The 27,527-nt window shown below is 47.5% G+C and overlaps 1 protein-coding gene across 1 annotated transcript; it reads left to right on the forward strand.

Annotated features, from left to right (window-relative positions):
• Nucleotides 1-27,527, forward strand: LOC142439592 (alpha-1,3-mannosyl-glycoprotein 4-beta-N-acetylglucosaminyltransferase-like protein MGAT4E). The gene is made up of 3 exons (XM_075542083.1): nt 1-14; nt 405-610; nt 26,389-27,527. The coding sequence occupies exons 1-3, from the start codon at nt 1-3 to the stop codon at nt 27,525-27,527; spliced, it is 1,359 nt and encodes a 452-aa protein (XP_075398198.1).

The following is a 27,527-nucleotide window of genomic DNA, read 5'->3' on the forward strand; positions in this document are numbered from 1 at the left end:
ATGGCCGTCATTCAGTTAGGGTGGACAGGAAGAACAAGCCTAAGAAAGTCTTTCCCAGTTTAAAACCCTGTCCGAGGGCTCCCTCACGTTCTCAACTCCTAAGGTCTCCCAGCCTCCCTTCCTCCATTTCCGGTAATGACCCTAAGTGATGAGATGCTGTTGCTCCCAGATCGGGCAGCGGCTGTTTGGCTCCCCGCGGGCCTGGCGTGACGTTGAGGAAGGGGGGTCGGTTGCCAGGGTAGTGATGGGGAACCCAAGGACCGAGGGGGCTCTCGGGGAAGACGACCACTCCCCCACCCCACAGCAGACGCTCCCCCTTGCCCTTTATGATGTGTGTTTACATGGGCGGAGGGATTCCTCTCCAGCTGACAGCCACACCGCGGCCGGCTCTTCTTTTTTTAAAGAGCCCAGCCGCAGGCTGTGATTGGCCGCGGCGCGGGCCGCATCAGTCTCGGGGGGCGGGGCCCGGGCCGCATTGTCTCGTCTGGGGCCGGCTGGACACCCCAGAGGCCGGACCTGGGTAACCCCTGCCGGGAGGTGCTCAGGCAGAGACGCCCGGAGGGCCGGGAGCGAGGCCTGGGCGGGGTCAGGTTCAAGTTCCCCGGGGAAAGTGGGGTTGGAGCGCGGCCGGCCGGAGCGGAACCGAGCTCCGCTCCGAGTGCCACGTCTCCAGGAACCCCCTCCTTACTCTCGGTCAACACTCCGCCCCCCACCTGGGCCTCCGTCCCCCAAATCGTCCCCATCTGTGCAGCCCCAGATTCCTTGGCACGCTTCCTACACCCAGGGGTCTCCACCCCGATCCGGCCTTCTCAGCGCCGCACCCCCACCCCCACCCCGACTTAGCACTTCCACCCTACCCCTGGGCCAGCACCCCCAGGTCGGCAGCTTTCGCCCCAAGGTTCGCCCTCCCGGGACGAGGCGCTGCCGGAGCTCTTCCCGGCCGTTACAATGGGAAGCCCACGCTCGTGGGTTCCCAACTAAGGGGAGCCACTTCCTCTCCGGCCCCCAAGCAGATCGCGGAGCCCGGGCCCGGGAGGTGGGGGCAGGCCCGGCTCCCCGGCGGCCTGCGCAGCACGTAGCGCACGTGTAGGGCCTGGTCCCCCACCCCCTCGGTCGCCGCCGCGGCCTCCTTGCGACGGCCTGATGGGTTCTGGGTGTCAGCTCTGCACCTCCTGCCGCCCTGACCTCTAGCCTCCGGAATAGACCACACCAGGGAGCCTTCCACTGCGAGCCCCCCGGGAATCCAGCGGTCTTCCTCCTCTCCCCAGCTCCCCCAGGGCGCCGGCTTGCCCTTGGCCTCTACTCCACTGCTACTGTGTCTTTCCATTTCAATGCCATCTCTCACCAAAACCACAACCCCCGGTGCCCTGGAATGCTTGTTTCAGATGTCCCCCAGGGGAAACCTACAAACCCTTGGGATCTCCCCTCTCGGGAGGAGCTGCTGTCTTTGGGGCCTCGTTTTATTTGTGTACTCCCACTCTGTCTTGTTACTCCTCTATTTTACTGCACTGATAAGTCGGTAAAATTGTCTTACACCCCTTGGTGCCCCTGCCCTCTCCCTCTGCACACGGCTCTCCCACGGGGCTGTAAACCAGGCTTTACAGGAGAGAAGAGTTCGTGTCTAAATCTCGGCACTAGACACACAGGAGACCAAAACCGAAACAAAACAACCCCAACTCACTGCCGCTCAGTGAATCTTGAGACTGTCGTTACAAAAGTGGAGGAGAGGCTGGCGAGTTTGAACTACTCATCCCGCCATTTACACTCCACGGAGTAACCCCTGACACCAGGGCCCCTTAAGCACATGGTAGATGCTCCACTGGTATTTGTTGTTGGGGCGGGGAAATTGACTTCAATTTCTGTGTCTTAGACGGCTGATATCCGTGCTTCCGGTAGGACAGGGAGAGGGTCTGGTTATCCAGGTGAGGCAGGACAGGAACCCACAACAGATGGGACCAGGATTTTGGGGGAGCCCATTCCATGGGTGGCCACCACAACTGAAATCAACCTTGGCTGGTTGCCCCTTCCCCCTCCTGCCCCCTCCTCTCCGCCTTCCCCTCCCCCCTCCTGCCCCCTCCTCCCCCTCCCCCACCCTTCCCCTCCCCTGCTCATGTCCCTGGAGCCAATTCCCACTCCTCCTGTGCTGCAGGGTCTATTCCTGCCTGGAACTTTGGTGTTCCCTGTGTTGACGCTAGCCCCAGCGGGTGAGGGCGGTCCTTGGGGATCAGTCACACCTTTGACAAGGGTCTTTTCCTTCTGCTGCCATGACACCTGGTAATGAAATACTTGTCATCCTTTTTTGCTGACTCAGTCCAAGGGGCTCCACAGGTCACTGAGCTCACAGTTCTGGGCTTTGGTTTAACCTGGGTGTGGGGCCCAGAGGGCTAGACCCATGTCTGGGCCCCCTCCCCCCAGGAGTCTCCAACAGGCGCTGGCAAGTGGGACATTCTCAGGGTGCTGCCAGCCCTTCCCATGGGGGATGGGAGGAGCAGAGTTACCTACAGCAGGGCTTCAGGGTGTGTTTCCTCCCGGTCCGGTTGGGCCACTTTAGAAACTCCTGCAGGACTTGAGCTCCTGTGAGAAACTGAGAAGGAAAGTGAAGTTGGGGTTCATTACCAGGTCCTCACCACGCCACCACCTCTAACTCAGGGCTCTGTACCACCACCGCAGGGGGGCCTCTCTCAGCATGCTCCATGGTCTTGGGGAGCTGGACTGTTTAGAATTCTCGGTATCAGGGATGAAAGTGTTCCCATGGGATGGAAAGGGCTTCAACGGAACATCCTGAGCAGGACCACATCGCCATGACCATCTGAGAGTTGCCATGTTCGGTCAAGTCACACACAGTCTCTAGCACTACATGCTAAATGCCGATTCCTTTGCTGCTTTTCCCTGGCAAGGAGGTGGGGAAGTGGACATACGTGATCAACTGGAAATACTGTTGGAACGAAGTCAGACAGGGTCACTGGCCAGGCGTAATTTACCGTCTACTGAACACATCAACCCTGTAAAGTAGGCACACATTATTGTCATCATTTTTTCACATTGTGAAATTGAGACTCAGAAAGGTTAATTAGCCAAAGTCACACACGATAATAGCAGAGTTAGGACTGTAATCTTCTGTGGAGGGTTTTTGATCTTCTCCAGACACCAAGCTGGCGGCCCTAAAGCTGAGGAAAAGAGACACAAAAACTCATCTCAAATCCCATTTCCTGCGAAGAAGCCATTCTCTCCCCACTAGGTTGTTGTGACTTCAAACCCTTTGGACTGTGATCTACATTATCTTTGTCCCACAGCAGGAGAGCATTTCACCAAACAAGACTTACCTTTGCATGCTGATGCAACTCTCCCTGCCCTGGGATCCAGTCTGATGAATTGTTAAACGGATGGTGGTCCTCAGTTTGAAATATACTGTTTTGAGGTTAACTTTACCAGCACTTGGGTAGTTTTCATAAAGGTATAACTGGTTCACTCTTCATTCCCAGCTAGTCTTGAATTTCTGCCCCTGTCCCCTTACCCTTCATATTCCCAGCAGGTACCTGTCATAGATTGAACTATGTCTCCCCCACAAAATATGTGCCATCTTGGCCGGACCATGACGCTCAGTGGTTTGGCGGTTGTGCAACGATGTAATTGTCCTCCATGGTGTGAGCCGCTGTGAGGGATTAGGTCACTGTCCTGATTTTATATCGATTTCCGTGAGGCGTGGCCTGCACCCCAACCCACCCTTTTCCCCCACTCGGAATAAATCACAAAACCAAACTCATGCTATCAAGTTACTTCTGACTCAGAGAGACCCTATGAGGCAGGGAACAACTGCCCCTGTGGGTTTCCGTAAGTCTTCATGGGAATAGAAAGCCTCCCTTTCTCTAGAGGAGCTGACTGGTGGTTTCAAACTGCTGACCTTGTGGTTGGCAGCTCCCTGCGTAACCACTAGGCCACCAGTATGGTCCCTTGGCTTCTGCTTATTGAGTCCCCAGTTCCATAGTCTTGGGCCAATGGAGAAGTCACTGCAGTCTCAGTGCTGCTCCTCTGCACCTCCATGGCACAGTCTGGTGCTTCTGGTCCTCAGTGGTCTCCACCACCTCAAACAGGTCTTAGACATGCTCTTCCACTGGTCTTCAGCCCACCCTCCCCTTTTTTAAAGGCAGGCAAATGTCATGTACAACTAACTCCATTTTACTTATTTTGCCTCCTTCTGCATCACTCTTTGGGAACCCTGGTGGTGTCATTGAGGTTCTGAGCACCAGATCAGTTGTTTGAACTCACCAGCTGCTCCACAGGCTGCCTTGTCGGTCCCATAAACATTCAGTCTGGGAAAGCCACAGGGGCAGGTATACTTTATCCTATAGGCCTGCTGTGAGTCAGAATAGAATCGATGGCAGTGAGGGAGGTCACTTTTATGTACAAGTAATAGAAGAAAGATGGAGAGAGAGGGAAAGAACTTAGTACCAGCAAGAAGAGCTGAGAGCAGAGTGCAGCCCGTGGACCAGGGCCGCTGTGCTATGAACCTCCTGGGTCTGAGAGAAGGTTGATGTCAGAGCACATGGATGGACGCCTTCAAGGAAGAGCAAGTCTGCAAATGTTGCAGAGACCAGGACCTTCCCGGAGCCCACGCACAGAGGAGCAGCCTTCCCTTAGCGCTGGCACCCTCAATTCAGACTGCTAGCCCCTTCCACGGTGAGAAAGTACCTTTCTGTTTGTGCAAGGCTCCCACCTGTGGTCTTTTTGTTACAGCAGTACTGGAGCGCAAAGACCGTGCCCGGAGCACAGGCACGGTGCACCAGAGCCGTGATGGCCTCTCTCCTCTCCTCTAGGTCTTCGCTGTTCCTCAGTCACGCATCTTCAACTTTTCTACTCGCTTCCCTCCTATGTCTACTTCAACCATTCAGCCCCAGGCATTGTGCCCATCTTTTAATACACACACACACACACACACACAGTTTTAACCTAGTCCAATTGCCACTGAGGGGATTGACTCGAGTGACCTCATCCATGTGTGTCAAGAGTAGAACTCTGCTCTACAAGGCTGGATTTTCTTTTCCTTAACTGTAGTAAATAGATAGGGAACAGCATGTTTGTCATTTCAAAAATCCTCAACTCCATAGGGCTTCAAGGGTTGGGTTTTTGGGGAAGTAGGTTGTCAGGCCTTACTTCTGAGTTATCTGTGGGTGGATTCAAACTGCCAACCTTCTAACTAGCAGGAACTTCCAAGCTCTGGTAAGTAGTCAGGCATATTAATAGTTTGCAACACTCAGAGACTCCTATACAACTTTATTAGATATCATTTGCATACCATACAATTCACACAGTTAAAGTGAACAAGTTTATTGTCCTATCACCTCTTTTCAGAAAAAAAAATATTTAAAGACACACACACCCTAGGCAATTAAAAACTTCTGTACCATGAAGTTTTATCCCACTAATGATCCAGGATAAGGTGTAGGTATCTGCTTCTGTAACCTCCCTGAATGGTTCTAGTGCCTCCTACTGAGCGGTATGTGGGTGGGATTTGGCAAATAAGGTGTATGGAACTCTAAGGTAGAGATTGGTCAGTTTTACCATCCTGCTTCGTTTAAAATGAGCCATGGGAGAAACGGAAAAGGAAAACTGCACCACCATCAAGAAAGAAGAGCCAGGAGTGGAGTGCGTGCTTGGTCTCCTGAGACCCCTTTGTGCTGAACCTCTTCAATCCAAGAGAGCCTAGGAAAGTGGTGGGGAAGCCGTGGCAGCAGAGGCTGCAGCACCCAGAGAAAGCAGCGAGACATGCTTCTAGGGATGTAATGGTGGAGGTAGGTTAGCCACCCATGTGGCTAGAACTGAGTGCCTTCAGACTAAGGCTTCTGGCAGACAGAGGCTAAGGGTCCTTGTGACTGACAGGCTGAAGAGAGGGATGTGCCTGTGGGCCAACTCAGAAGAGTTCCTGATTGAAGAACTGTATCCTGTAGCCTGAATTTTTCTGATTCTGAATTGTAGCATGTTAATTTTTCTAATAAACCCCCACAATCCTATTAACTGTCAGCTCTGTGTGGCCATTGCAACCAACTGTAGAAGCATCCATCAGTGAGTGCTGTGGGAGGGATGGAGTCCTGGTGGGTTAGTACGTTATTCATTGGGCTGATGGTGCCCGGCTATCAAAAGGTATAGCATCTGGAGTCTTAAAGGCTTGAAGGTAAATAAGCAACCATCTAGCTCAGAAGCAACAAAGCCCACATGGAAGAAGCACACCAGCCTGTGTGATCACGAGGCGTCGAAGGGATCAGTTTTAAGGCATCATCAGAGCAAAAAAAAAATCTTACCATAGGGAATGAAGGGGGAAGTGGAGAGTGGAGACCCAAAGCCCATTTGTTAGCCACTGGAGATCCCCTCACAGAGGGGTCTAGGGGAGGAGATGAGTCAGTCAGGGTGCGATGCAGCACCAATGAAAAATACAACTTTCCTCTAGTTCCTAAATGCTTCCTCCCCCCACCCTCCCCACTCTCATGATCCGAATTCTACCTTGCAACTGGAAACACAGGGAATCCAGGGCAGATGATCCCTTCAGGACCAGTAGTGTGAGTGACGATACTGGGAGGAGAGAAGGAGGGTGGGTTGGAAAGAGGGAACTGATTATAAGGATCTACATGTGACCTGGGGACGGACAACAGAAAAGTGAGTGAAGGGAGACATTGGACAGGGCAAGATATGACAAAATAATAATTTATAAATTATCAAGGGCTCATGAGGGAGTGGGGAGCGGGGAGGGAGGGGAAAAAATGAGGACCTGATGCCAAGGGCTTAAGTGGAGAGTAAATGTTTTGAGGATGATGAGGGCAATGAATGTACAGATGTGCTTTACACAATGATGTATGTATGGATTATGATAAGAGTTGTATGAGCCCCTAATAAAACGATTTAAAAAAAAAGAAAGAAAACCCTGTAACCCAACCACATGTGCTTGTGTCAGAGTGTGGTCTGTGTGAAGTCACCTGCCCTGAGAGGAAGAGGCTAAGGAGATAATGAAGATGCCATCTTCCAGAAAGAACAATGGTTGTCAAGGGAGCACCTGCTGGGAGGGGCCCAGAGAGAAATGCTGGGAAGAAAGAGGTGAACTCCTGCTCCAAGTTCACCCCATCCCCACCCTCTGGGTCTGCTCCATATTTTCTAGCCTGAAAGGAGAACTCCGTCTTCCTGCAAACTCCAGAGGCCTCGCCTGGGACATGCCAAGACAGCGAGCACAGTGGCCTCAGTGCCCCCCCCCAGCCCACCCCTGCAGTGTTTGTTGGTGAGGGGACTGGGTGATGTCAGGACTTTTCAACACAGTGTTTCCTTCCCTCTAGCTCCCCAACCATCCCCACCCACCCCCAGCTACAGCTCTCAGCGGGGAGGAAGCAGGTCCAGGAGGCAGAGAGGCTTCTCAGTGTTCTGGGCATCAGGATAAGAAGAATCCAAGAGGTGAAAATCTGGATGGTGCGGAAGCACAGGGGAGAGTCTTCTCAATTCAGAGGGGAAAGAAGGCATTGCTGAGTTCCAGGGTGCGATATGACCCTTGTTCCTCATCATAAAAGCGCTAACAGTTATTGAGTGCTTGCTATAGGCCAGGCATTTCTGGGTAGACAATCTCACCGAATCCTCCTGCATCAGAACTCTTGAGAGTAGGCGTCAGTGTGTCTTCATTTATAAATGAGGAACTGAGGCTCCCAGAGGCTAAGTCATTGGCCCACAGTCACATGGCCAGTAAGGTTAGCAGAACCAAATACCGTTCCCAAGCTGTCTGAGCTTGCAGCTACCTCCCCTGTTGTCCTCCTCAGGAGTGGTGTCCAGTCCCCCAGCACTGCTGAAGCCCCATCACCCAGCACAATGTCTGTCCAGTAAAGACATGCCCACTTAACACTGTCGCACAGTCTCAGATAATTAATGACATCGTACATCTTTGTGAAGTACATTCTCTGGATCAGGTACTGTGAAGGGCTATAGACGTGGCTTGGAAGAAAACAGTCTTTGTCCTAGTCTAGTGGGGAGAGAGAGAGAAACACGTAAACCAGTAGGATGGTTTTCTGGAAGTAATAGCTGCCGAGGCAAGGAAACCAGACAGAATCTCAAAGGAACAATGGGAGTCGCGCGTGGACACCGAGTGTCTGTGGTAGGTGGGGAGTCATTAGGAACTTGAGGAGTCATTAGGAACTTGGGGAGTCATTAGGAACTTGGGAAGTCATTAGGAACCTGGCAGTGCTGAAGGCTGCACCGCACAATGAGCATCACATTGGCCCCTGACTGTACAGGCGAACAGTGCTGAGTTGGCACATATGCTTTGTTGCATATTTTTCATCACAATAAAACAATTAAAAAAGAAAAAGTGGGACGGGTGGTGTGAGATTCCTATAGCTACAGTGATCTGAGGAGGGAAAGGAAACGGCTGGCCTCAGATTTGAATGATAGGAAGGAGGTGGTTTTTTTATTTCCGAAAACCCATGGAGAGTTCCCAAAAGAGAAACAACAGGTGCAAAGATCTTGTGTCAAGAAACAGTGTGGTAAAAAAATAGAAAAAAAAAGAAACAGTGTGGTATGTTCAAAGGATTCCCAAAGAAGCCCTTTACACGGGATGGAGAGAGGGAAGGAGATGAAATCAAAGGGGCTGGCAGAGGGCTAGATGGAGCAGGACCTTGCAGGCCAGGTGAGGAGCTTGGATTTCATCTTACTTATAATAGGAAACCATTGCAAGACTGCAGACTGTGAAGAAATACCACCTGACTTTCCATTTTATACGGCCTCTTTGACTGTCATGTGGAGACTAGAACAAGGGTGGGTAGGAGAGACACGTGGCTGTAGGATAGGGTGAGGGCTGTGCTAATGCTGGATCAATAACAGTGACAAGGAGAGGTCATGTTGTTGTTGTTGTCAGGTGTCCTCCAATTGTTCCAACTCATAGTGACCCTGTGTACAACAGAATGAAGCTCGGCCTGGTCCTCTACCACCCTCACAATGGCTCTTACATCTCAGTCCATTGTTACAACCAGTGTCAGTCCATCTTCTGGTGGGCCGTCCTCTTGTCCACTTTACCCAGCATGCTGCCTTTCCCAGGGACTGACCTCTCCTGACAACACGTCCGAAGTGCGTGAGGTGAATGCTCACCATCCTTGCCTCTAAGGGGCACCCTGGCTGTACTCCTTCCAAGAACAGATCTGTTTGTTCCTTTGGCAGGACTTTCAGCATTCTTCACCAGCACCATATGGCAATGCACATGCATCGATTCTTCCTCAGTCTTCCTTATTCAATGTCCAACTTCCACACGCACACGAGACCATGGAAAATGCCATGGCTTAAATCAGGCGTGCCACACCTTAGTCCTTAAAGGAACGTCGCTGCTTCCCAGCACTTTCAAGAGGTCTTACTCAGCACAGTGCATCGTTTGGTCCCTTGGTTGCTGTTTCTCTGAAAACAGATTGTGGAAGCAGTCAAGACGGGGCAAACGAGATGAAATCCTTGACCACTTCAACCTTGTCTCCGTCCGGTTGTGAGGAGGGGTCATGAGCTGGCTAAATCGTGTAGGAAACAGTAAAAGGACTAAATGAACTGACTGTGGAGAGCCAGGCATCAAAGAAAGACTTCTTGATTTTTCCAGGATCTCTGGATATATCGTGGTGCTATTTAGGAGAGAAAAGGCTTGAGAGGCTCTATTTTGACTTTGTTAAAGCAACGGAAGTGGGACAACAGCCACAACGACAGACACAAGCATACCAATCTTTGTGAAGAAGGCACTGACGGGGCAACATTTCATTCCCTCCCATGCCTGTCGCCACCAGGCCACAGAACGTTGGAAGTCCTTGATGGCAAGTAGCTACACAAGGCCAGGATTCCTTATAGCCGTGTCTCAAGAAGCTGCAGACTCAGCAGCCGGAGCTCAAGGTGGGGGACCGCGTTGGAGATAAGATTAGGAACTTATCAAGGGTTCCTGAGGGAGGAGGAGCAGGGAGGGAGGGGAAAAATGAGGAGCTGATGCCAGGGGCTTCAGTGAAGGGCAAATGATGAGGGCAATGAATGTACAAATATGCTTTACACAATTGATGTATGTATGGATTGTGATAAGAGTTGTATGAGCCCCTAATAAAATGATTAAAAAAATAATAAAATAAAAACTAAAAAAAAAGATTCTGGACTTAGCATTGTGGATATCCAGGTAATATTTAAAACGACACGACTGGGAAAGCGTATCTAGGGAGAGTGGGGGAGAAGAGGGAGCAAGGCTGGAGCCCCAGGGCCCTTGGGCACGGACAAGGTGGCAAGAGGAAGAGTCCGGCAGGGAAACAGAAGGCGTGGTCAGTGCAGCAAGCCTGATGCCAGGGAAACGCGTAGGAGGAGGAGGGGAGGTCGAAGGTGTCAAGAGACAAGGGACGAAACTGATGAAAGCGTATACGAAATGAAGGAAAGGAGTTGATGACAAAGATGACGTTTTCAGGGACACTCGTTTTATTTGGGCTGCAGAGGAGCAAGTCAGAAGCTGGAAAGAACATAAATTCAGGGTAGATTTTATTGGGGGGTCTCCACCTCCCGGCACTGAGAGATCATCCAGCTCCTGTCCATTGTGATGGAAAGAGTCCAGTCGAGAGGGCGGAGCAAGCACGGAGTGGGGGGAGGAAGAAGACGAAGAAGGGAGGAGGAGGAGGAGGAGGAAGAGGAGAAGGACTTGCAGGAGCAAGGACTTGAGGTTAGAGAGCACGGAAGGAACCATGGAGGGCTGCAGTTGGATCGTACCGGTTCTGCAGAACCGGTTCCTGCTTTTTTGTTGAGTTCGGGCACCGGTGGTTAACATGGCACTTGTAATCAGGGTTCTTTCTACGGTGGCACCTGGGCGGCCGCCCGATGTGGACATCACACAATTTACGTTCCTGACTCTCTTTAACGTTCATCTGAGCAACAGCGCCTGGTAAGGAAGGGCCCGTCGTCGTGCCCATTCCGTCCTCGGGTGCCAAAAATTCGACGGAACTGTGCTTGTAACATTTGTCTACAACTTTCATCAAGTTCGTCGCTCTTGTGATGAAATGCTACTTGGCCATGCCGTGTGTTTGCGACTTCAGTCAGCAGCATAGGGCGGAAAGAGAAAGCGTGCCAAACCAGCGGAGGGTGGCCCGCTGACCCTCGTCTCAGTGTGTGTGACTCCCCAGACCCCCGCGGGACAGGATGAGCGAATGACGCAATTCCTCAACGTGTTCCAAGAGCTCAACGTATTGTCAGGGGCGAGGCTGTAAATTCAGCAGATGGGGGAAGGGGTTTTTCAGAGATTAACATAGTATGTTCAGAGAAGAGAAGTCACCATTTCCAAATATCAATGCCTATGATCTAATTGGCTTACCTCTAAAGGAATATGGAATCCTAGGCAGTTAGAGATAATCACACAGTTAGAGATAATCACACAGCCAATGATGCTCCGATGGAAGTGAGGAATATGGGTCAGTGAGGGGCATCATGTCAAAATTGCGGGGCCTGCCATGTGGTCCTCTCTGTGGAGTGGCTGCTCTGATTGGGAACATCATCCTCATGGCCTGGTGGGCCAGGATGTGCTCCACATTCTCTCTCTCCTCCCCCTTCAAGTATCAGGCATCATCAGAACAAAAAATCTTACCATAGTGAATGAGCAGGGGAACGCAGAGTGCAGACCCAAAGCCCATTTGTTGGCCACTTACAGAAGGGTCTCAGGGAGGAGACAAGCCAGTCAGGGTGCGATGTAGCAATGATGAATTTTCCTCTAGTTCCTAAATGCTAATTCCTAAATTCTTTCCTCTAGTTCCTAAATGCTTCCTCCCCCGCCCACCCCCCCCCCCCGCCCCCAACTATCATGATCCCAATCCTACCTTGCAAGTCTGGCTAGACCAGAGGATGTACACCAGTACAGATAGGAACTGGAAACACAGGTAATCGAGGGCGGTTCATCCCTTCAGGACCAGTGGTGTGAGTGGAGATACTGGGAGGGTGGGTTGGAAAGGGGGAACCGATTACAAGGATCTACATGTGACCTCCTCCCTGGGTGATGGACAACAGAAAAGTGGGTGAAGGGGGATGTCAGAAAGGGCAAGATATGACAAAATAATAATTTATAAATTATCAAGGGCTTGAGAGTGAGAGGGGAGCGGGGAGGGAGGGGGAAAATGAGGAGCTGATGCCAGGGGCTAGGTGGAGAGTAAATGTTTTTTTTTTTTTTTTTTGAGAGTAAATGTTTTGAGAATGATGAGGGCAATGAATGTACAGATGTGCTTTACATAATTGATGTATGTGTGGACTGTGGTAAGAGTTGTATGAGCCCCTAGTAAAATGATTAAAAGTTTAAAAAAAGAAAGTGAAGAATACTGCAGTGGGCCCAACAATCAAGAAGCAATGTGGAAATATCATAATAGTTTCATTGTTTTTGGGTCCGGTATTATCAAATATTTTTTCATGAATATTTTAAAGCGCTTTCCTCTAACAATCTAGTTTTATGTACACTTTTTTGTACAACTTTTTATTGTTCTTAATTTTTAACTATGAAATAATGAGCTACCTTTTGGTATATCAGTTTTTTACACTTAAAAGAGTCCTTAGGGAGCGAGCCGGTGGCTACATGATTTGATTCCCATGACTGGTTGTGGGTCAGAGGAATGTGTGAGTGCACATGGGGACAGGGAGAATGGTGGAGATGTCGGGAGATGGAGAACTCCCGTCTCGGTGCCCATGTTTAGAAGACAGTGATGTTGGTCTTTAGAAAGAACGATGACGTAACGAAGAGGTTTAGCTGTAACCCAGGTGGGGACGGAGCATGATAGTGGAGCAGGAGGAAAGTCAAGGGAAATAGAGGAAAGAGCTAGGAGGCAAAGGGCATTTATAGAGGTCTAGACAAAGACATGTACATGCAAATATATATATGAGGATGGGAAAATAGATCTATGTGCCTATATTTATAGGTTTAGTATTAAGGTGGCCGAAGGACCTTGGGACTCTACTCAAGCACTCCCTCAATGCATGAATACTTTCTTCTATTAAATTGGCATTCTATGATGCTCACCCTCCCGACATAACCGCTGAAGCCAAAGCGGGTGAACAAGCAAATGTGATGAAGAAAGCTGATGGTACCCGGCTATCAAAAGAGATAGCATAGCATCTGAGGTCTTAAAGGCTTGAAGATAAACAAGCGGCCATCTAGCTCAGAAGCAACAAAACCCACATGGAAGAACACACCAGCCTGTGTGAGCACGTGGTTCTGAAGGGATCAGTTATCAGGCATCAAAGAGCAAAAAATCATATTATTGGATCACACCTCCATGATACAATCGCCGAGGACAAACAGGTGCATAATCAAATGTGGCAAAGAAAGCTGATGGTGCCCGGCTATTAAAAGAGATAGTGTCTGGGGTCTTAAAGGCTTGAAGGTGAATAAGCAGCCATCTAGCTCAGAAGCCACAAATCCCACATGGAAGAAGCATACCAGCCTGTGCGATCATGAGGTGTCGAAGGGATCAGGGATAAGGCATTATCACACAAAAAAAAAAATCTTACCATAGTGAATGAAGGGGGAAGTGCAGAGTGGAGACCCAAAGCCCATTTGTTGGCCACTGGAGAAACCCTCACAGAGGGGTCTAGGGGAGCAGATGTAGCACCGATGAAGAATACAGCTTTCCTCCAGTTCCTAAATGCTTCCTCTCGCCCTAATATCATGATCTGAATTCTACCTTGCAAGACTGGATAGAGCAGAGGTTGTACACTGGTGCAGATAGGAGCTGGAGGCACAGGGAATCCAGGGTGGATGATCCCTTCAGGACCAGGGGTGTGAGGGGCGATACTGGGAGGGTAGAGGGTGAGTGAGTTGGAAAGAGGGAACTGATTACAAGGATCTACATGTGACTCCTCCCTGGGGGATGGACAACAGAAAAGGGGGTGAAGGGAGACGCCGGACAGGGCAAGATATGACAAAATAACAATTTATAAATTATCAAGGGCTCATGACGGAGGGGGGAGCGGAAAAAAGAGGACTTGATGCAAAGGGCTTAAGTGGAGAGCAAATGCTTTGAAAATGATTAGGGCAAAGAATATACAGATGTGCTTTATACAATTGGTGTATGTACATGTATGGATTGTGATAAGAGTTATATGAGTCCCTAATAAAAGTTTTAAAAAATAAATGTAACCAAAAAAAAAAAGGGAAAGAAAGAAAGAACGATGAGAGCCATCCTGCTGCTGTCTGGTTGGTTCTGACTGCTGGTTGGTTCTGACTGCATGGTGACTCTTGTGAGTAAGACGAGTGAGCCACATGGGATTCCTTACAGCCGTGTCTCAAGAAGCTGCAGATTCACCAGCCGGAGCTCAAGGTGGGGGACAGCGTTGGGCGTTTCCTGTGAGAAAGACGAGTGAGCCACATGGGGCTTGTTGGCTGTCATCCTTATGAAAGGGTAATCAGTCCTTTCTCCTGCAGGGCCACTGCGTGGGTTCAAAGCACAACTTTGGGGCAATCATTTTTGCCACCCAGGAAATAACTCACTGCCCTCAAGCCCGTGCTGACTCATAATGACCCCATAGTACAGTGGTTCTCAACCTTCCTAATGCCGTGACCCTTTAATACAGTTCCTCATATTGTGGTGACCCCCAACCATAAAATTATTTTCATTGCTACTTTATAACTATAATTTTGCTACTATTATGAATCATAATGTAAATATCTGATATGCAGGATGTACTTTCATTGTTACAAATTGAACATAATTAAAGCAAAGTGATTAATCACAAAAATATGTAATTATATATTGTGAAATATTTATTTCTAATGACAAACAAATTTTGTCTTGAAGCATGGTGTAGCATGGGTAACAATATTCATGCTGTGTACTTGTATGTGGGTGTGTCTGCATGTGGGCACATCTGCATGTGGGCAGACCCGCCTGGAGATGGATTGAGGAGTGATGTCTCCATTCCTAAAACCATCAGAAATGTGTTTTCTGATGGTCTTGGGGAACCCTGTGCAAGGGTCATTGGACCCCCACAAAGAGGTCACAACCCACAAGTTGAGAACCACTGCCATAGGACAACCCCATAGAGTCCTGTGAGTGTCCAGGACTGTACCTCTTTATGGGAGTAGAAAGCCTTGTCTTTTCTCCCCCAGGGCAGCCGGTGGGTTTGAAATACTGACCTGGCAGTTAGCAGCCTGCGGTTGTCAGATGATCTTATATCAACTAGATACTCTTGGCTAGGGGTAGCATCCAACCTGTCAATCATGTCACAATCTGATGTTATGCCCTTAGAGATGTGACTTTCTCATAAGGAGGGTCCTGGACCCTCGCCCCGTCACCCCCTCCCCACTCTCTGTTACTAACCCTGAGAGCTGCCATATTTCCACTAACTTTGAAGCCACATGACTCTGCACTCCCTCTCCTGTGATCATCCTGCATTCCGCTTCATTGTATGTGCCTGGGTGAGTCTGAGGAGGGACTGATGAATTAGTACCCAACTTATGCACTCGAGTTGGATTGGGCTGGGATGGATTTTTTTGGACATATGACTTTTTTTAATAAATCATTTTATTGGGGCTCATATAACTCTTATCACAATCCATACATACATCAATTGAGTAAAGCACCCTTATACATTCGTTGCCCTCGTCATTCTCAAAATTCACCTTCCACTTGGGTTCCTGGAATCAGCTCATTTTCCTTTTTTCCCACCCCCTCCTCCCCACTGCCTGTCCCTCATGAACCCTTAATAACTTATAAATTATTACTCCATCCTATCTTACACTGCCCGGCGTCTCCCTTCACCCACTTTCCTGTTGCCCACCCCCAGAGAGGAGGTTACATGTAGATCCCGAGATCGGTTTTCCCATAATAACTTCTTGATATAAATTTCTCTCTTATATATATATATATCACTATCTCTGGTTTTTTTTCTCTAGTCAACCCAGCCTAACACAAAGCCCAACATTTAACCCCTACGCCACCAGGGCTCCAGGAAACAGTCACCCATTATTATTATTTAATTCTTTTATTGGGGGCTCTTACAATCTTTTATCACAATCCATACATTCCTCCAGTGTGTCAAGCACATTTTCACATATGCCGCCATCATTTTCTTTTTAAAAAAAATCATTTTCTTGGGGGCTCTCGTACAATTCTTATCACCATCCATATATCCATCCATTGTGTCAAGCGCATATGTACATTTGTTGCCATCATCATTTTCAAAACATTCTTTTCCCACTTGAGCCCCGGATATCAGCTCCCCATTTCTTCCTCCTCCCTCCCTCCAACACCCTCACAAACCCTTGATAAGTTATAGATTATGTTTTCCATATATTACATCCTCCTCCATCGCCCTCACCCACTTTTCCATTATTCTTCCCCCTGGGAGGGGGTTCTAGTTGATCCTTGTGATGCATTTCCCCTTTCTCCTCCCCCTCCCCTAGTCCTCCTGGTGTCTCTACTCTCCTTGTTGGCCCTGGGGGCTTTAGCTTTCCTGGATGCCCTGTGCAGCTACCAATTATTAAGCATGCACTTGTCACAAATGAAGTCATACCCTTGGTGGTGGAGTAGGTGGGTGGGACACTAGAGTATCATCACAGGGGGAGTTTAGCCCCAGGGCAGGGAACTAGAGAGACCTCACTGTGTTCACTCAGGCCTCACCTTCTTTGTTCATGTGATTGATCAGCATCACTCCCCACCCATAGCCCCTCCTTATCCTGTGTCTCCTGTTTCTTCCAGAAGAAGCCGGTGACTGAGCAGTCTTCCCAGAGGAACTGGTAAAGGACACCAGAGCTACGCCTGGGGCGATGGAACCTTTTGAACAGCAAGTGTTACCCTTGTTTTAATCAGTATATGTATCTTTGTGCTCAGGTTAAAGAGAAAAGAAGTCTGTTTTTCTTAGATAACCCGGTCTGCATCTAAACTATGGACTGACTTAACAGTCTTTGCCCAAGGAAATCAGGTAAACTAGTTTTATCAGTGAGAGTTAATCTGTAATAAGAGAGGGGGAACTGATTACAAGGATCCACATGTGACCTCTTCCCTGGGAGAGGGACAGCAGAGAAGGGGGGAAGGGAGACTCCGGATAGGGCAAGATATGACAAAATAACGATGTATAAATTACCAAGGGCACATGAGGGAGGCAGGTGAGGGGAGGGAGGGGAAAAAAAAAGAGGACCTGATGCAAAGGGCTTAAGTGGAGAGCATATGCTTTGAGAATGATTGGGGCAGGGAATGTATGGATGTGCTTTTTACAATTGATGTATGTAAATGTATGGATTGTGATAAGAGTTGTATGAGTCCCTAATAAAATGTAAAAAAAGAAAAGAGGAGAAAAGAAATGATTAGGGCAAAGAATGTACAGATGTGCTTTATAAAATTGATGTATGTATATGTATGAACTGTGATAAGAGTTGTATGAGCCCCTAATAAATTGTTAAAAAAAATTATGCTGAGTGAAATCAGTTGCTAAAGGACAAATACTGTATGATCTACTCACATGAAATCAATATATCCAAAGATTATTAATGGCTGCTAGGGAGGGGGTGGGAGGTGGTGGGGGCTGATAGTGCTATAGATTAGGCATCAAGCTACCAACAGCAAGGTCAGGACTTCAAATCTACCAGTTGCTTTGTGGGGGGAAATGGAGGCTCTCTGCTCCCATGTAGATCTATAATAACATCTATAAACCCTATACAAGGTCGCTATGAGTCAGAATTGACTCAATAGCAGTGAGTGTGTGTTTTTGGTTTATGGAAGGAAGGAAGGGGAGAAAGGGGAGTTTTTGTTTGGGGGCCATTAAGTTTCTGTTAATCATGATGAACTATTCTGGGAAAGGACAGAGATAATGGGTAATGATGGCACAACATGAAGAATGTAAGCAGAGCAACTGTAAACATGGAAGTTGTGCTGGCCTATGCTTGTTTTGGTGTAAATATATTCACCCTGATAAGAAAGGGGGGTGGGGATTAAGTGGAAGGAAAGGGAGATAAGAGAAAACATGTTAACCTCCACCCAAATCCTGAAGCACAAGGCTCCATGAAAAGATTGAAGAGAGGATGTTATGGCCTGGGGAGCTTAAGTATTACAGGTTCTGCGACCCTTTGTTTCTGTGCTGTCTGAATGGAGTCAAGCGTGGATGACCCACTCTTCCCCCTGAAAAATCTAGAAACCGTCAGAGAAACACATTGTTGCTAGAGAAGAGTTACTATCAGCAAGGCCAGCGAGGTGTTTGATGCTAAACCAGTCTGGATTCCAGTAGGCTTGTGTTAGGCTGGGTTCTCCGAGAAACAAAACCAGGGACACTCAGCTATGTATAAGGGAGAACTTTATATCAAGAAGTAACTTTATATCAAGAAGGCATCCTAGTCCAGACCAACTCAAGTCCATTGGTCCGATGTCTTCAGACGCAGTAGCTGCAGGCCCATGACTGAGAGATGAAGTGGATGCAGGCCAGTGGGTGCAGAGTTGTGGGGCTCCAAGGTTGGTGGACATAAGGCGGGGTGCTAACAGCTCCCAGGTTGGCTCCAGGGTAGGTTGCCCACTGGACCATCCTGGAAACAGACACAGAATCCCATCAAGTAGGGAGGCGGAAGGGCAAAGAGGGGAAGGAGACATCCTCAGTGCCTCTCCTGTAGAAAAGGCCACACCCCTCGGGGGGCATCATCAGGCTGTGCCCTGATTGGTAGGTTAGGCTCCACTCCTACACTTGCATACTAATTCAGGTTGACATAAAACCTAACAGCCACAAGCCCAAAACTCACACAAAGTTTCTTTTTTAATCCATGTCCACAGAATCATGTTCTCATCCATATACACACCCATGTTCTCAAAAGTGGGAAGACGGAAACAACCCAAATGCCCATCAGTAGACGAATGGATAAAGAAACTTTGGTACATGCACACAATAGCATTCTGAAAATCCATGAAGAAACCACAGAGCAGTTCAGGGTATGGATAGACCAACAAACAGTAGGCAGACTGTGACTAGTCAATCACAAAGGGGCAGATATTGTACGAGATCTCTGTTATGAAGAAAGAAAAAAGCTGAGATAAAGACTTTCATAGCAAAGGGAACAACCGACTTTGGGAGGGGAGGAGAGGGAGGATGGAGCCATGGAGGAGAGGGCTGTCAGGTGGTAACTTGGGAGAAGGGGGATAGGCATCTCTAAGAGGGGGAAGCGGAGTCAAAGGGCATGGTAGGCTAAGCTACTTGGAGGTGTGATAACTAGTTTAAACTGTTGAATAAAAATCTAATGATCTGAAATGTAAATCCCCACTTAATCCACAATTAAAGCACAACACCAATAAACGATTTTTAAAGAAGAATCACATTCTCATCAAAGTCCAATAGGATTAAAGAGCAGAAACATTAAAAAAAAATTCTTTACAAATGAGTAAGGAAGATACCAGTTTGCATCTAAAACAGTCTGTTGCATTTCCAGGTCAGTTATTTTCATACATAGTTTGATTTTTGTTTAAAGGTGGTGGTGGAAAAATGTGACCGACTGTGTGCTCAGATAAACCAGATCCCTCGTTAAAGCCTGAGTGGCCCCTCATCATTCTGAGTCAGGGAAACGTGGCAAGGTGAAGCCCCAACAGACACGTTGAAAGTAAGGACAACCAGGGTGGCCAGCACAGACATCTCCGCCTTCGCCAGTTAGGAAAAGAATGAGGCTCTTGCATAGGGTTCCCAACCCACGAAAAGACTAGCGGACTGGGAAAATAAGCTAACACTGCGCACGAGGGCGCAGAAGCCCATTTGAGGGCTGGGGAGGTTTCCGGAGGACTAAAGGGAAGTCTCGGCCTGGCGGGGATAGAGGAAGTTCACCTATATTTATTTGATTTTTGCTCTAGAAGCCGTATCCCGAGGCAGCTACCATGCGGTGCTCCATCAGGCGCTTCTCCATGACCTCTGTGTGCATGGTGTCCCTGTGGCTCTTCTTCACTTTGAAATTCCCCAGGGAAATTGAAGATGATCCGGATATTATGGCCATCAAAGGCCAAGTAGTCACTTTTATTCTCATTTGGGGATGGCGGACATTGTGGGGGCGGGGGGTGGAGACAGGGACATTCTCGAAAGCTGAGCCTCGCACCCGGGGCCACTCTTGGGTGTGGCTAACATACGGACCAGAACACGTATTGCTTGCACTCTGGCTTCCACTGGTCAGTGGCCAGCTTCTTCGAGGAAGAGTCTAACTTACCTCTTCCCCTGTAGAGTCCCTGAGGCCAACTTCAGTTCTTTTTACTCACAGTGATCCATATTTTGCCTTCCCAATGCCCCAGGTGTCCAGGTCTAAAGGATCCACGGACCAGACAGCACTAGAAAACTGGAACGATCTCCTTAGCAAACATACGAAAAATGCTGCACAGAGTGACAGGAGTAAGTGTCAAGGAAGGGGGTGGAGTACCCCAGGGGACCAAGAGGCAAGGAGAGAGGTGATGTAGCTCAGAAGGAAAGACGAGAGGGAGAAGAGTCAGGATGGTTCCCAGGGAACATTTGGGTTTGGCAGGCAATGTTCCCTCAGGAAGACATCTACACATCAGCGGTAGGAGGGAAAGGTGGGAGAAAATAAGGCTAAGGTTAGTTGTCGCTGGAAAACGAAATCTCCCGGTTAGAGAATGTTAGGATGACAAGAGAATTTAGAATGACATGGTCCGTCTCCTTTGCTTTCTTTCTTCTTCCTTAAACTACCATTTGTGTATCCATGCATCCGTTGATAGACGCATTAGCTGTTTCCACCTTTTGGTTATTTTTAATTGGGTGGCTATGAACACGCATGTAGGCTGAGTTACACATTTATTCATTGAACTATTTTATTGTGAATTGGGGGAAGGTTTACAGAGCAGATCATCAGTTTTCCATTCATCAATTCATACGTTTTTGTCCTTGTAGCTACTTCACCATATCCCCTCAAGATAACGTCATTTATCCAACTTCCTCACTGCTACCTTTTTCATTCCTTCGTTCTTATCCCTTTTGAACTTTGTCCTTGGGTAAATGCTACCATTTTGATCTCACGTGGTAGGTTGTTCTAAGGTGCGCTTACCTATCCTCTTGCCATTGTTGCATTTATAGACCTGCCTACTGTTTGGCTGAAAACTAAGCCACGGGAGTGAGTTGAGTTCCAAGCCTGAAATGTAACTAGGGCCTACCAGGAGAGCCTACCTGTTTCTATCAGACCAATACACCTGTTTGTTTTTGTTTTGTTGCATGCTCCCCTCCCACGCTATCCAGGATCTTCTACTGGGATTCCTTCAGAGCAGTTGATGGTGGGAGCTGGGCACCATCTACTTTTTCTGGTCTCAGGCTCATGGAGGCTGATGTTCTTGTGGTCTGGGTGAGGCCGGATTGACCAAAGAAACAGATCCAGAGACACTCATATGTATAAGAAAGAGCTTTATATCAAGAAGTAATTATTGATAAAGAAAACATCTCAGCCCAGTCCAGATCAAGCCCATAAGTCGGGTAGTAGTCCATCAGTCCCTCTTCAGACTCCCGCAGCCACATGAAATGATGCAGAATGCAGGAAGATCACAGGTTGGTGGAATCGTGTGTGGATCCAATGACAGTGAGCACACAGCAGCAACCAGAGTCAGCCAACAGGAAGGAGAAGGTAGAGACAGGGGAGATTCCCAGGACCCTACTTATGAGAAGGCCATGCCCATAAGGAGGTACCATCAATCTGGGACCTGATTGACAGGTTGCAATACCACCTCTACACTTGTGTGTGTGTGTATACATACTTGTATATAATTTCATGACATTATGTAACTACCACATGGTCCATTCATTCATTGGACCAGTTGGTATCACATGTCTTCAATTCTCTTGATTATTCTTTGTTCTAGATGTGGAGAGAGACCAGTAGTTACACCTTAGACAGCCGCTCATGAACCCTTGATAATTTATAAATTATTAATTTGTCATATCTTACACTGTCAGACATCTCCCTTCACCCACTTTTCTGTTGTCCATCCCCCAGGGAGGAGCTTATATGGAGATCCTTGTAATTGGTTCCCCCTCTCCACCCCACCCTCCCAGTATCACCACTCTCACCACTGGTCCTGAAGGGATCATCCGTTCTGGATTCCGAATTCCTATCTGTACCAGTGTACATCCTTAGGTCTAGCCAAATTTGTCAAGTAGAATTGGAATCATGATAGTGGGGGGTGGGAAGGAAGCACTTAGGAACTGGAGGAAAGTTGTATGTTTTATCATTGCTACACTGCACCCTGACTGGCTCGTCTCCTCCCTGAGACCCTGCCAATTGCCTACAGGATGGGCTTTGAGTCTCCACTCTGCACTCCCCCTCATTCACAATTATATCATTTTTTGTTCTTTGATGCCTGATACCTGATCCCTTTGGCACCTCCTGATCATGCAGGCTGGTGTGCTTCTTCCATGTGGGCATTGTTGCTTCTGAGCTACATGGCCACTTGTTTACCTTTAAGCCTTTAAGACCTTTAGATGCTATATCTTTTGATAGCCAGGCACCATCAGCTTTCTTCACCACATTTGCTTATGTACCCACTTTGTCTTCAGCGATCATATCAGGGGGGTGAGCATCATGGAATGTCAGTTTAACAGAACAAAGTATTCTTGCATTGAGGGAGTATTTGTATGGAGGCCCATGTCCATCTGCTACCTTAATACTAAACCTATAAATATATGCACATAAATCTACTTTCACATCATCACATAAAAATGTATTTACATATGTACATGTCTGTATTTAGACCTCTATAAATGCCCTTTACCTCGTAGCTCTTTCCTCTATTTCCTTTGACTTTCCTCTTGTCCCACTATCATGTTCAGTCTTTATTTGGGTTTCAGTAATTCCTCTTGGTTACATTACCCTTGGTCACATCCTACCAGGCCTCCTACACCCTCCATACCACCGATTTGGATCACTTGTTGGTCCCTTGTCCCTGGGTTTGTTAACATCACTTCCTTTTCCCCCACCTCTGCCTCTCCCATGCCCCCCAAGAACGTCGGTCCCGCAGTTTTCTCCAGATTATTCATCCAGCATATCTTATTCAGACAGACCTGCAGAGATAATAACATGCACTAAAACAAGACAGATCAAAACCAAGCAACAAAATAAAACAAAACAAGCCAATGACAATAAACAAAACAAAACACAGCAACAAGAAAGAAAAACTTGTAGCTAGTTCAAGGACTATTTGTTGGCCTTTAGGAGTGTTTTCCAGTTGAGTCTGTTGGGGCGCCAAGCCCTGGCCCCAAAGTCTGTTTTTTGGTATTCCCTGGGGACTTCATTGCTCTGTTCCCCATGCTGTTCTGTTCCATGCCCATAGTGTTTTGCCTCGGTGTGGTGGGATCAGATTGGGTGGAATCACCTTCCTCTTTATCCCAGTAACAAGGAGCTCCTGGCATTATATAGAGGGGATGCTTTGGACTGCTCAACCCAAGGCCAGCAGTTCACAATCATCAGCCACTCTGTGGGAGAAACATGAGACTTTCTATTGTAAAGATTTACAATTTTGAAGCTAGAATAAAAAATAATAAATAAATAAAGATTTACAATTTCAGAAACCCACAGGGGCAATTCCACTCTGAGTTGGAATTGATTCTTGATGTCAGTGAGTTTTGAGTTTCACCCAAGTTCATATGTATCTCCCCTCAGTTAGCAAATTTTGCAGAGGGTTAGGTATTAGGCTGCTAATTGCAAGGCCAGTGGTTCAAACCTACCAGCTGTTCCTTGGTGGGGAAATGAAGTTGTCTTCTCCTGTAAAGATTTATAGTCTGGAAAATTTTTTGCAAAGTCTTGGTAATGCTATATATGATCACGATGAGTTGGAATAACTTCTGATGGCTGTGGGTTTGGTTTTGGTTGGTCTCTGGGATATATGTCGAGTGGGGTCTTATGGATCATATGGTGTTGCTATTCCCAGTTTTTTGAGGAAGGGTCCACGCTTTCCTGCACCATTTTACAGCCCTGCCAGCAGTGTGTGAAAGTGTCCTCTTTGTGTCCTCACCAGCATTTGTTGCTCTCTGCTTTCTGGAACCTTGCTATCAATGCTGAGGCGAGGTGATAGGTTTGTATCTCATTGTTTTGATCTGCATCCCTTGAATGGCTAATGATTGAGAGCATTGCTTTGTTTGTTGGCCATCTGAATGTCTTCTCTGGTTAATTGTTTTTCAATTCCCTAACCATTTCTTTGTTCTTCTTTTTAATTGGGAGCTCTTACAGATATTATAACAATCCACAATTCAATTAGAATTAGATTGAGCATAATTGTACAATTGCTGCCACAATCATTTTTAAAAAATTTTCTTTCTTCTTGAACTCTTTGATATCAGTTCCCCTCTATCCCCTCCCTCCCCAACCCTCCCCCCGGAACCCTTATTCTTATATTATTATAATTTTGCCATATCTTACACCTTCCAATGTATCTGTTCACCTACAATTCTGTTATGTGTTCTACTGTAATGAGGTTATAATCAATGTTATTGATTTCCCCTCTCCCCATCCCCATCATTCTGTAACCTCATGGAATCATTGCTCTCATTACTATTTCTGAAGGGTTTATCTATCTTGGATTTCATGCATCAAATGACTTAATTATACAAATTAACATTCAAATGTCTCAGAAGATTAATGAGGTGAAACTAAGACCGTAATAGTAAGGAGAGGAAATATTAAAGAACTAGAGGCTATTTATGTGCTTCATCAGTGCTATGCTGCATGCTGGATATATCATTCCTTCCGTGTGGCCCTTCTGTGAGGGACTGTCCATCTTACAGGTGGATTTTGTCCCTATTCATTTATTAATTGGATTATTTGACTTTTTGTTGCAGCTTTGAAGTTTTTCTGTGAGTTTGAGAGATTAGTCCCTTATTGCATGTCATTGTCCCCCCAAATTACCCTCTTTTGACTCTTGTTGAAATCTTTTACTGTATGTAAGCATTTTAATTTGGGGATGTCCCATTATCTAATTGGTTTTCTATTGTTTGTATGTTTCCAGTTATGTTTGGGTGTATATTTATGCCATGTATTAGCACCCCTAAGTTTGTCCATATTTTTCATTGATATTTATAGTTTTAAGCTTTACATTTAGATGTTTGATCGATCTTGAGTTCATTTTTTATGACATGAAATACAGGTCCTGTTTAAAGAGACTATCTTTTCCTCACTTAATGACTTTTGACCCTTGGTCAAAGGTCAGCTGACAATTGGTGATAGACTTATTTCTGGATTCTCAGTTCTGTTCCATTGGTCTATGTGCCTCTCCTTGTACCAGTAACCAGACTGTTGTGACACTGTAGTTGTAGGCTTTGACATCAGGAGGTGTGAGGGGTGCTACTTTGTCTTTCTTTAGTGGTGCTTTGTTTACCCAGAGTCCCTGTCTTTTACATAGAAATTGACAAGTTTTACCATTCCTTAAAGAATGATGTTGGAATCTGGATAAGGACTTCATTATATCTGTAGATTGGTTCGTGTAGCACTGACATGTTTGCAAAGTTAAGTCTTCCTATCCATGGTTATGGTACATTCCACTTATGTAGATCCCTTTTGATCTCTTGTAGTAGTGGTTAGTCGTTTTCTCTGTACAGGCCTTTGTTTCTCTGGTTAGACTTACTCCTAAGTACTTCATCTTTTGTTTGGCTATTATAAGTGTTATTGTACTTTTTAGGTTCTTCTTCAGAGTTCTTTTTGTTAGTATAACGCAGTGGTTCTCAACCTTCCTAATGCCACGACCCTTTAACACAGTTCCTCATGTTATGGTGACCCTCCAACCATATAATTATTTTTGTTGCCACTGCATAGCTGTAACTTTGCTACTGTTATGAATCGAGCAACCCCTGTGAAAGGGTCTTTGGACACCCAAAGGGGTCGCGACCCACAGGATGAGAACTGCTGCTCTACAGACTCAGAACTACTTAGCTTAGTATTTCTCATACTTTAGCCTGGATGCAAATCACCTGGTGGTATTTTCAAAATACAGATTGTGATTGCACAGGTCTGGATGGGGTGGAGTGCTAAGGAGCCATGGTGGCGCTGTGGGTTGGGTGCTGGGCTATTAACTCAAGGCCAGCAGTTCAAACCCGCACCCAACATAAAGAAGAAAGATCAAGCGGTCTGCTTCTGTCAAGACTTACAGCCACGGAGACTCTGTAGAGGGTCGCTGTGATTCAGAACTGATGTGGTGAGTGTTTAGTCTGGTTGTTTTTTTGGAGATGGGACCTGAGAATCTACATTTCTAATAAGTTTCCAGATAAGGCTGATGTTCTGAATAGCCAGGCCTCAAACAAGCTCGCCATCCAAGGAGAGAACCGATGGGGAAGCAAACAGGAGCGTGTAGAAAGGAAGGAAGAAGGCCCCAAGGAGCATTCCCTTCCAGGTCCCCCCCACTCTGTTGACAACCATCACCACACTGCATACTGACAACGGTCCTCTATCTGACTTCTTTCTAGAGTGGCTGACGGTGGGGATCTCCTCAGGGTCATGGGCCGAGGGAAGCAACCTGTTGGCTACATTGGACTCCCTGTTCCGTGCTTCCTCCGAGGCTGACCAGGAACACTTCACAGTGCTGGTCCACCTGGCCGATTCTGACCTCACCTGGCTCAACAAAACCGTCGATAGTATTTTAAACCTCTTCAGCTCACAGATCTTGGCAAGGCAGTTGCTGCTGATCCATGCTCCACCTGACGTCTACCCCACTGTGGCTGGCACCAGGGAGGATGACGTTCCTCGGGAATTCTACTCCAAGCAGAACGTGGATCATGCCTTCCTCATGAGCTACGCTGCAAACCTTTCTGATTACTTCCTCTTACTAGCTGACAACGTGTTTTGTGGCCCCAAGTTTGTCGACCACATTCAGTGGGAGGTGACCAAAATGAAGTCCCGCCCCTGGGTTCTACTGGAGTTCTCTAACATGGGCTTCCTGGGCAAACTCTTTCACAGCAGAGACCTCCCGCTGCTCGCCCAGTTCCTCCTCCTCTTCCACGCGGAGAAGCCCCTGGAAAGGTTGATCCCTCACTTCTGTGCCCTTTCCGTTCCGAAGAAACCGATCCTCTGCCGGCCGTTCCTCTTCCACCCGAGGGCCTCTTACATGGCCTCAGATGGCAACGAGAGCTCAGCAGTTAAGGCAAAGGACTCTCACGGCCCTGACAATCCACCTGGAACCATTTTCACGGATATGAGTGTTTCTGATGTTCATTTCCCCTGGCAGGCCTACAGTCTGGAGGAGTCGTTCTTCTGGACAAGCAATGTCAGTGTAGGGAACCACCTGACTGTGCTTTTGAGCCGGTCTGTGAACCTGAGGAGAGTGCAGGTGCTGACAGGTTCCACGGTGGATGGAGAAGGGGCCTTAGAGAGAGGGCAAGTAGAGTTGGGCTATGGCCTTGAGGGGGTGCCACAGTACTGTAGCAAGTTCATCTTGCTGGGCCAACTCTTGGAAGGGCAGTTGGATCAGGAAGTGTTTCCAAAAACGATGAGGCAAGACGTGAACTGTGTGAGGCTGGTGGTGAAAGCTAGTCAGGTGGGTGGGCTCATGATCCGGCATATCTATCTCTGGGAGGAAAAGGCACAGATGGAAGAGAGGCAAAGATAA

Source organism: Tenrec ecaudatus, chromosome 1, assembly GCF_050624435.1.
Source record: "Tenrec ecaudatus isolate mTenEca1 chromosome 1, mTenEca1.hap1, whole genome shotgun sequence".
NCBI lineage: Eukaryota > Metazoa > Chordata > Mammalia > Afrosoricida > Tenrecidae > Tenrec > Tenrec ecaudatus.